Source organism: Xiphophorus couchianus, chromosome 12 (genome assembly GCF_001444195.1).
Source record: "Xiphophorus couchianus chromosome 12, X_couchianus-1.0, whole genome shotgun sequence".
Taxonomy (NCBI): Eukaryota; Metazoa; Chordata; class Actinopteri; order Cyprinodontiformes; family Poeciliidae; genus Xiphophorus; species Xiphophorus couchianus.
The window spans coordinates 7,551,705-7,562,618 of NC_040239.1; the positions used below are offsets into that span (position 1 = coordinate 7,551,705).

The 10,914-nt window shown below is 34.8% G+C and overlaps 1 protein-coding gene across 1 annotated transcript; it reads left to right on the forward strand.

The window, feature by feature from the left end:
• Window positions 1-1,044: 1,044 nt before the first annotated feature.
• Window positions 1,045-7,815, forward strand: coq2 (coenzyme Q2 4-hydroxybenzoate polyprenyltransferase). Its single transcript, XM_028033391.1, has 7 exons — window positions 1,045-1,502; window positions 3,511-3,677; window positions 4,490-4,611; window positions 5,702-5,787; window positions 5,871-6,004; window positions 7,126-7,314; window positions 7,400-7,815. Exons 1-7 carry the CDS (start codon window positions 1,187-1,189, stop codon window positions 7,526-7,528), a joined length of 1,143 nt encoding a protein of 380 aa, XP_027889192.1. The 5' UTR covers window positions 1,045-1,186; the 3' UTR covers window positions 7,529-7,815.
• Window positions 7,816-10,914: the final 3,099 nt, after the last annotated feature.

Sequence of the window (10,914 nt, forward strand, 5' to 3'; positions counted from 1 at the left end):
TCTCAGTCTATTTGTTGTAGTCCGTATATTCCTGTACCGCTTGCCTGATGGCAGCGGCACAAACAGTCTGTGGCCCGGGTGGCTGGAATCCATGGCTATGGATCCAGCTCTCTTCTTGACCCGGTCTGTGTAAATGGAGTCCAGTAAAATGTATTCCTCAGTTGTATCACAAGAAAAATTGTAATAACTTTATAATTTGTAATGCTGATACAAAAGTTTTGCAAAGCATATTATTTTTGTTTTTCTTGGAAAAAATACAAATTCGGGCAGAAGACTGGCAATTAATCTAATTATTATATTTGCCAAATTTTATACTCGCAAGTGTAATTTTTTTATTCTCTTCACCTTATTTATTTATTTACTTATGCAGTTTGTGTTAAAGACATCAAATTTGTATCCACTACTGCAAAGAGTACAATTACAAAAAGCTGTATACACAGATTAATATTGTAAATCATTGTATATTTTTAATTTATCATAATGTCTGTTTTTGTTTGGTTGTTTTTGCTCCATTGTATATTATTATACTTTACTGCTATATTGTTTTTCATTATTTTTGTGAACATAGATGTTTTCTCAATATAATAAATAAATAAATAAATAAATAAATAAATAAATCGGTATATGCTCACACGTTCAGTTGAAATTTTCTTTATTACACTTAAGGGTGCTAGGTGCATTTTGCAAGTTTCCACACAAATAGGCAGATAGAGGCAGACAGAGAGACATAAGTCTGATTTAAAGAAAAATGTGTACATAAGTAAAACGTATTATAGAATAAAGTCTTAGTTTGATATAAAGGAAATAGGGTGTTATGAGAGTAACATGCTGTAAGACGGTGTGGTCAGAAAAACATATAAATTCTATAAACAGGCAACCTTCTTTGTACTTCACTTGCGCAAAAACATTCAACATAAAATTTTAATTATTACCCTCATTTCTGGTTTTACTTTTTGGTTAGATCTCCTAGCCAACTTTCAGGGACAAAATAAGCAGCTTTACCTGGAGTTGAAAGCGGTACGTAATTCGTTCCGCTTCTTGTTGTGGTCGTTTCCTACGGACAATAATACTGAACGTACCGCAACAGTAGAAGCGCTGAACAGCGCTAGGTCGCTTATTTTCTTTGGGATTTTTTTTTATTGCGGTTTTAAATTTTAAAATGTGCAGCTGACCGAAGAGACACGTCATGTTCCCTAACAGGCTGAGCAGCCGGTTAACTCTGACGGCCCTGAGATGGACCGCTGTGAGTCCGACCTGTCCCCCGTCCTGTCTCTCCACCCTGTCCAACTGCTTCCTGCAAAACCAAACAGCGAGGAGTAAAGACGGCTTCCTTTCAGAGTCTGCTGTGTTGAGACGAGTTTTGTGCAGCCAGTGTCGGTTTAAGTTGAGACCCAGAGAAACGCAGCGCAGGTCGTTCAGTCTCTCTGGTGCTAATGTGGTGAACTCAGCTCCTGCTCATGTCCAGCCTTACCTGAGACTGATGAGGCTGGACAAACCCATCGGTAACTGCATTCATTCCCTCTGAAAGACACGCCTTACTGTTAATCAGAGAGAAGTAGAGCATGGGGTGCCGTTTGTAAAGTTACACAGTAAAAAAATAACACTAATAATTTGCTTTATGTAACTTGTCAAAGTCATATTTTCGCCATGTTATTCACACTTTTATAAATGCCAGAAGTATTAAGTTAATCAGCAAGATAAATGTTAAGTTTGGAAAATAAATGGTATTTATTATTTATTTTGGGAACTAAATATTTAGTTGCCAACTAAATACTGAAAACTATTTGGTTAATAAATAATTTGAAAGTTAAGTATTTAGTTTGTAAATTAAACGTTTAGCTTGTGAATTACATATTGAGTTTGGTACTCAGGAAAATATGACTTTAACACCCACTTTTTTCACAATGACAGGTTATATTAAGCAAATTATTGCTGTTTTTTCTTTTACAATGTAACTTTACAAATGTCATCTTTATTAGAGTATCCCAAAATTGTATTTAAGAACAGAACTAACTACATTTACTCAGTTATATTTTCTTGAGTAACTTTTTGGAATGAAAATACTTTTAGGAGTAGTTTTACTACACTCTACTTTTTACTGTTATTTGAGTTATATTTTTATAAAGTACCTCTGGTGTAATATTTCTGGATACTCTACCCACTGTGAGTAACAGTGAAGAAAAAACAAAAAATGCATGAGATACAGAAACATCTACAGTTTAAACTAATATAAGACTTATTCTATGTTTTTCTAATATTATTCTCTACTTTCTGAGTCTGCTGCGACGTTTGGCACCCTGTTCTAATATAAAATATATTTACATTACTGACTTTAAGTATTAGTTCCATAGTTTCTTATGATTTGGGAAAATGCTGCCTGAATATGTTATTTGGAATTGATTATTTTGTTCTAGTCTATAAAATACCAGAATTTGGACCTAACTTTACATTTTTGTCTGCCTGATGACATTATTTTGAAATATTCAATCAGATGTTCTGATCAGTTACTCAGTACTTTTAACCAGATACTTTTTTACTCTTACTAGAGTAAAAGTAGATTAAAGTACTTGAGTATAATATTTGGGTACTTTGTCCACCTCAGCTTAGGAGTAGCAGTACTGCAGCATATTTTTATTCACGTAAAAAAGTAAAAAATACTCAAGACTAAAAAAAGTATGTTGGGAAAAGGCCTGCTCAAGATCATAATGTCTGATCTAAGCATTTAGAATTATTTAAAATTATATCATCAGACAGACAAAAAATATCAACCTATATGCAAATTATTGTATTTTAAAGATTTCAATGAAAAAAATAAAACAAACAAATGAATAAGTGTGGTAGGAAATACCAAAGTCAGGCAGAAGAAACACGTTTCCAATACATATTTTTTTCAATACAAACCTTAAGAAACTAATACTTGCGATCTGTAAGTACATGCTGGATGAAGGTAAAGTAGTCAGAATGACTTGCAGCTTACAAACACTTGATTTGATTGACGTTCAGAGGGATGAAATATCTTTGATGATGTTTAAGTATATTTCAGATGGATTCTTTGTCAATCAAGGGGAATGCATTGTGAAAATTGTGTGATTAAATAGAAAACTAAGAATAGTTGGCATAAAATCAGAAGGAAAAGTCACTAACACAGAAAAATATCTGCTAAAGAAACTAGAAAAATTATGAATCAATTGACGAATATTGGAAAACCCCACAAGTAGAACAAGTTTTCACAGAAGAGTTGATTTTTAATTAGAAATATGATTGGAAAGATTGAAGAGCCCTGAAATTATAAAGAAAGTCTTTGTTGTTTAGTCTCTCATTGCTTTCAGAAAAAGATTCAGTTCATGCATTAATGCATTGCTAAGGCTTTGCTCAAACAACTTCAGTCAGATCACAGTTAATCCTCCCGCTGGGCACAGTTTCCTCTTGGCTGAATTTCTATTTTTAGTCTTCTTTTTTTCATGCTTAGCAGATAATCCTCTTTTAAATTCAGCAGCGTCTCGTTTTTAGGAACATGGCTGCTCTACCTTCCTTGTACGTGGAGCATCGCCTTGGCAGCGGAGCCTGGATGCCTCCCGGATGTCGGGATGCTTGCCCTGTTTGGTACCGGCGCCCTGCTGATGAGGGGGGCAGGCTGCACCATCAACGACATGTGGGATAAAGACTTTGACAAACAAGTAAAACAAACTAACATATTTATTATTATTATTTTATTGTATCCTTTATTTAACCAGGTAAAACCCCTATTAAGATCTAGATCTCTTTAAAACATTACAAAACCTTTGAGCATATAGTTTTATTGCAAAGTGTTTCTGCAGCCATCAGATTTTCTTTTTTTTCTAATTTATTATCAAATAGTGCATACAAAACAAATATTATAGACTAACAAGCAGAGGTATTAATCAATAAATTAACTACTAGGCAATTAGGTAAGACAACAAATAACAACAAAAATAAAGTAAACAAAAAAAAAAGGAGATACACATTAAGATGGACAAAACAGAACATAACCAAGTGGTGTCAAAACAAAAAAAATGAATTATTTTTCATATATGTGGGTTAGGATACTTTGTTTTTAAATCTTGACATATTTTCTGATTTGCTTAATTATTATTTTCCTTCTCTCTAATATTCCTTATTTTGATTCACACTGGTATTTAATTAATTAAATATATATATATTTGTGATTCTATTAGAAGGTTCTCCAATTTCTCCTGTCTTCTCGGATCTTTTTTTTTTCTGCAGTGGGATTGAAATGGCAGTTAGAATTATGAAATATATTTTATTGAAATATTCAAACTGAATTTTATCTGTTGCTGATTGTTTCTCCATTGATATCTGTTATGTGAAAGGTTCTTGCCATTGTGACCTTTTTCCTGTTTTTCCAGGTAATACTGCAAAGTTTTGCAAGAAAGCAATACTTTGCTTTCTTGGCGACAGTCATCATATTTTTATCAGTCTGAGGTGAAGTGGTGACGTTTCTGTGCAGGTGGCCAGGACAGCCTGCAGACCGATCGCATCGGGGGAGATTTCACGGATGCAGGCGCTGGTTTTCCTCGGAGGGCAGCTCTCCCTCGCTCTCTGTGTTCTTCTGTGTCTCAACTACTACAGGTAACCAAGTGTAGCTTATTAAGTTTGTTTGCAAACATTGCGAACAAGAGAATGAAATCTTTTAAGCTTTTTATAGAAATCCGACTTGCAGTTCTGACCAAAGGTTTACAGATACTAGTCATGGCTTTTAATTGGTAAATAGACTAAATTTATGGAGGTTTTCCAGTCATGCTGACCAATCATGTTCATACAGATTGATATTAAACTCCGCCTTCAGTCCCTGTGGTCCTCGCGTACGACTCCCAGAGGTTCTCAAAGTCCCGCTGTTTACCCTTGCGATATACGTTAGTTTTTCCAGTCCAAGCGAACTTGCAATTTCTTTCTTCCAGAGTCCCAGGGAAGGGTGTCCATGCTCCTCCAGCATAATGCAATTGATCTCTTGGCTTGAAGAAATCCATATTGTATCTATTTAGTACTCTTCTCTGATTGTTTAAATTCCATTGGGTTTATTCCTAGTACACAGAGTTTAATGTCTAAAGGGACTTTCACCTTGAACAAATCAGATAGACACTTGATAACATCCTTCCAAAATTTCTGGATTTTAAGACAATTCCACAGACAATGAAGCGTTTGTTTTTCAAATAAGCATTTTGTGCAAGTGTCTGGAATATTACTGGACATATAATATTGGCTCGTTTAATAAGATCTTGCAGGAAGTGCTTCTTTATTAGGTTTGAGTCGTAGTTGATATTGAATTCACTTAATTGAGAATTGGGAGAGTTGGTTGGCAGCCTGAAAAGCCACTGCAAGCAAGTTCTGGTACGAAATGTTCCATTTGTCTAAAAACAAAGAGAGAAAAAGGGGGTTCAGGTCAGCGTGTCCCTGACCAGGCCAGGTGTGGGAACTGGGGAGTCAGAAGATTCACAATTCTAGACAAAATCAAAGCAAACAAGGAAAAAACTGCTTTGAAAACCCAGACTTTGTATTTCTCAAGGTTGCTAAAAGCTCCACTTACTCAGAGAAGATTGATAAGAGTTTTCTCTTCTAAAGGACTTTTCTGTAATATTACAGTATAAACTTATATTCCACGTTGTTAGAAAATCATTTCTTTTTAAAGGTTTATGATTGTGTGTTCGTTCTCTCTTGGCAGCATAGCTCTTGGTGCCTCTTCTCTCTCTCTTGTAATCACTTACCCACTGATGAAGAGGATCACTTACTGGCCACAGCTCGTATTGGGTGAGTGTTTTAGGAAAGTTAGATTTTCCATTGCCTCTCCACATCAGTGAAGCTAAAGTCTTGCTCATGTCGCCTCTCTGCAGGGCTCACTTTTAACTGGGGCGCTCTGCTTGGCTGGGCCGCCGTGAAGGGCTCCTGTGATTGGTCCGTATGCCTTCCCCTGTATTTCTCTGGAGTGATGTGGACGTTGGTATATGACACAATCTATGCTCATCAGGTGACTAGACATAAATTTTGAATCATAAAGAGGTGTTTTCCTTCTAGACTAGTCATTATTGGAGTCAGTGTTAGTTACTGACTCCAATAATTCACCTTAAAGGGAATTTATCATGAAAAATTCATATTTTACACATTTTTACACTTCCATTTGGGTCTCTTCTTCTTCTAAGAAAATATGAAGTGCTTAAAAACAACATCCAGATGTTTTTTTGGCAATAAGTTAATGTATTTTGGTGTCTCAAAAATTAGCTATTTCAAAAACCTCACTGTTGTTGAGTCACTGCTTTTACCTAGAAAGCCCAGCCCAGCCTAGCCCGTCACCTAGCAACCCAATTCCAGGACGTCTGGTCAGCTGGTTTAACCGCTGTATGTGCTGTACAGCTGCTGAAAAAGTGTTTTGTTGTTGACTTACCATTTAGAAACCACTTCCTTCATTCGTTTGGTTGTACAGCAATCTCCTCTTCTGCTTTTCAAAGATGTGTGGTTGTATAATAACGCATCTGGTTGCACCCATTTTCACTTGTGAGTGTAAATGTTGAGTTGGGGGGGCATGGCCAGCAGATTATTTATTTATTAAAGTGACTTTTTATCTAAGAATAATTTTGTTCTTATATATACTATATATAAAATGGCTGGGAAGTTTCATTGCTGTAGACAATTCAAACCTTTGGGGCGCCAGCGACACCTGGTGGCCAGCGGAAGTCATAAATAACAACCTCTCAAGAATACAACTTTTTTTTCATTTATACTAATTAATGATCAAGTAACTTTTATATATAATATATTAAAAATGAATTTGGATCTATACACTCGTTGCCTCAAGCAGAGGAGTTCAAGAATCTGTGTCCTGTTGTCAACGGATGGCGTTATGCTGCGTTCCAGTTGTACTTGGAAGTGGGACATTACGACTTCCTATTCTAAAAAAATCAACTGTCGTGTTGTGTGTTCCACTTGCAAACCAGGTGCAACTCCGACTACCACCGGTTATGAATCGTAAGGCGAACTTCGCGTTTGACCGTATTTCACACGTTTAAATCATACAACTGACGGAGTGCTTTATTTTTTATCACATATATGAAATGATTGAGTTCTGATGTCCTGGTGATGTTTATTACGCAGGATAAAGAGGACGATGTTAAAGTGGGAGTAAAATCCACAGCGCTGATGTTCCAGGAGCGAACCAAACTTTGGCTGGGCGGCTTCACGGCGGCCATGTTGTCTGGGCTGGTCGAGGCCGGAGCCAATGCTGAGCAAACGCTTCCTTACTATGCCGCACTGAGCGCTGTGGCCGTTCACCTCGCACGCCAGGTGAGGAACATGACAACGCTCACTACTTGTAGATGCTTTTTAAATCTGGATCTTCTTGTAATACATTTACTATTTTTTCTCTTAGATTTACACAGTGGACATCAACAAAGCAGAAGATTGCTGGAAACAGTTTAGTTCAAACAGAAACCTGGGACTTCTGTTGTTTTTAGGAATAGTTGCTGGTAATTTGCTGAAAGAATCTAAAGAGATATGACTGTAAAATAATGGAAACCGTTGGATTACACTTAATGTACTTTAAATACTGAAATGTATTTAGGGATTTATTTTATGATCAAAAATGTTGTGCAATTATTTTTATACTGTACCATCAAGGATGCGAAATGACAAATTGCTTGGACATATTACTTTCGTTTTTGGCTCAAGACAAAATATGTGGGCTAACAGATCACTTTGTGCTTTCATGTTTTTTATGTTGTAAATTTAGCAAAAATAAAGTTAATCTGAATGTTGTAAGATAAATAAACATCCAAACAATTGTGATTTAAGTATTTAAAACTAGATTTTTCCAAACAAATTAAGTTGAAACCAAAAATGTAAATACACTGACTAAAACATTTTTTCCTCACTGTCAGAAGTTAAAGCAGACCAAATAAATTTTTGTTTTAGGTCAGTTGGAAAATTATCTCTATTTGCTACATATATCACAATAATGACAGAGTATGTGAAAGATTTATTCATGACAGTCTTTAAAATGAGAAGTTTAAATACAGAGTGATTATTAAACAATGAAGGAAAGTCATTTCCTGGCTTTGGAAACTTCTGATTAACATTTGAGTTAATTGGAGTCACACCTTAAACACATTGCTTTCTTTTTTGACGAGAAGGTCAAAAATAAGTCTTGGGGAACAATTTCCAGATGTTTTTATCTGTTTAAACAATTATATTCAAGTATAGACGTAATGGAAATATCCAATCATACTGAAATACTTTTGGTGATTCTAACTGACCCAAACCTAGAAAGGTTTAGTCCAATTTAACTTCAGGGAGTGAAGGAAAAAATGTTGTTTTTTCCTATTTTTTTTGAAAATGTATGTAAACTTCTTTTTTCAATTGTAGTTTGATTATAATTCATCTTTATCTGATTCTGCAACAAAAAATGTAAACGTAAATGCAAATGTTAAAGATGGTATTGTTGACGTTGGTTAATGCTCTAAATTTTTAAAATTGTCTTCAGATGTTACATGGAGGTTGTAATTTCATCCTCCTTTTTCCTCCAAGCATGGCCATCGTGTGCAGATCAGGTGTGAACTACAAGATAAGAGGGAGTGTCACAAAGACTTAAAGCCTCAGTAAAATAAATAAAATGCGCAATAATTAAAATCTACTCATATTTCATAACAGAGCTACTTAACCTCATGGGCGAGAATGTCATATCAATTTAATTTTTCTTTAAAGATTTCAAGTCATTGTAATGTTGAAATACCCAATACCCATTGAAGTTGTTTTAAAGGCTAAAATTAATATCCTTTTTATGCTAAACCTGCTTAATTTATAACCATTTCAAAAACAACGGCCCAAAGTGCTGAATATTAAAACTCAAACGCAAGAGGAAGACATAGAATGTCCGATACTGATTAATGTTTGGGAATGATCAACTAGTTCCATTAGGGGACAAATATTTAAAACATTACTCAGCTCAGAAAGAGAATGGTTCAGCATGTTCCTCAAGTGAAAACATGTTTTGCCTCTGACCCAATTTCATCAGACCTGATTCACGTTAAGCAATTATAAGTCAATAACAGCCAACGGAAAATTATCACATTCATCTTAAACATCTTAAGCGACCATTTCTGTTTTTACACCACTGGGTGCAATTCTCAACAATGGTAGTTAAAACCTTGCGTTTGTTTGTTGGTTAGTATTTTAAAAAATACAGATCCCATTCACATTTATGTCTACATTTTGTTTTTAATTGCTTCCCTGCACCTCGAACACACCTTTTGTTCTTGGAAGTTTGCCGAGTTCCTCAAAGCCCAGAACAGTCAAACCAGGTCAGACCTGGAGGAGCTTCTGCACTTTCCAAACAAATTCTCAGCTGAAATAAGATGATTAAAATAGAAGACACAAACAAATACTGAGGAAAATATTCATGTCAGGAAAATCTTAGTAGACTTTTAGTTTGCTTATTTAAGCCCAGAGTTGTGTTGAAACTAGTTACACTATTACATTTATTTTAGTGACTTAAAAAAAATTGTTTTATAATTATTTTTATTATGCTGTACTTTTTTACTTTTTCTTTTTTGAGTCATTTTATTATGAAGTATCTCTACTCTTACTTGAATAAAATTTCTGGATTTTTTTTTTACCCACTCATTGAAAAACAAGCATGTTTTCATCCAAATTTCACCAGACACATATCCACACGTACAGTTTTTGTTAAAGTTTTTTATTGAAAGAAACTGATTTGGAAAAAGATTATTTCTCACTTTTTGCACTGGGACAGGCAGGAGGAATTAGGCTGGTATGAGCGGTTATGGTGACGACTGACTGACTCACCTGTTAAGTGTAGTAAAAGGTACAGGGACAAGTTTAATACACAAATATCTTTGTAAATCGTTTTCCTCACTGATTAAATGCTGGTGAAATTGAGTCTGCAGCTAAGCTAGCTAAGCAAAAGGTTGAAGCTAAACTAGAAGGTTAATAATCACTAGTCTAATCAACTCTTGTAGAAAAACTACACCACAAATCGACACTTTTTTCTTTTGTCTTTCTTCCTAGCTGAGATAAATAAGGAAGGAAACTAAAAGAAAGACAAAGTTTCTAACCCAGTTTTCCTGCAGGAGTTGCTTAGACTAGTGATTACTAACCTTTTAGCTTAGCTAAATCCATTTAGCTTATAATATTACTAGTTTAATCAACGATCTTGTAGAAAAACGTGGTTAGAAACTGACACCTTTCTGTTTTATTTACTTTTCTTTTTTAAAAACTCGTCTTTAATATTTTTTATTGGCAGCATAATTATAACCACTGTCGTTTTTGTCTTACTGCTAAACACGGTGACCGTCAAGTTCGCTAAAGCAGGAACAAACCATTTCATACAGACACGATACATGGTCTGGAAGTAGTAACATTTAACTTTTATTGCCGAAAACAATTTAAAACAACACTATTATCCATTTTTTATTGACAGGGGCAATTAGGAATTGCCCTAATTTCCTGCCCCTTGATTATGAGGTGATGAAAATCTGTCAGTTGACGCTATAAAATTCCTTTTGCGCACATTTATTAGCATCACTGATCGCACTAAAGTCCAGGAGAACTTTAGACCAAAATCAGGTTCAAAGGTCACTTTAACGACACATTCTTCTTCTTCTTTTCCTTTTTTATGGCGGTTGGCAAACAACTTTTAGATGTGCATTACCGCCATCTACTGGAATGGAGTGTGGATCGGGACGCTAACTATATACACCCCCCTCAAAACAAAACAAAACAATAAAATAAAAAAATAAAAAATAAAAATAATAATAATAATAAAATAACAACACTTAAATCTTTTCTATCAATTTTGTTTTCTTAAGATAATTAATTAAATAACTTATATCTTTAGAATTAGAAATTTTTCCCAAAATATCTTGTAAA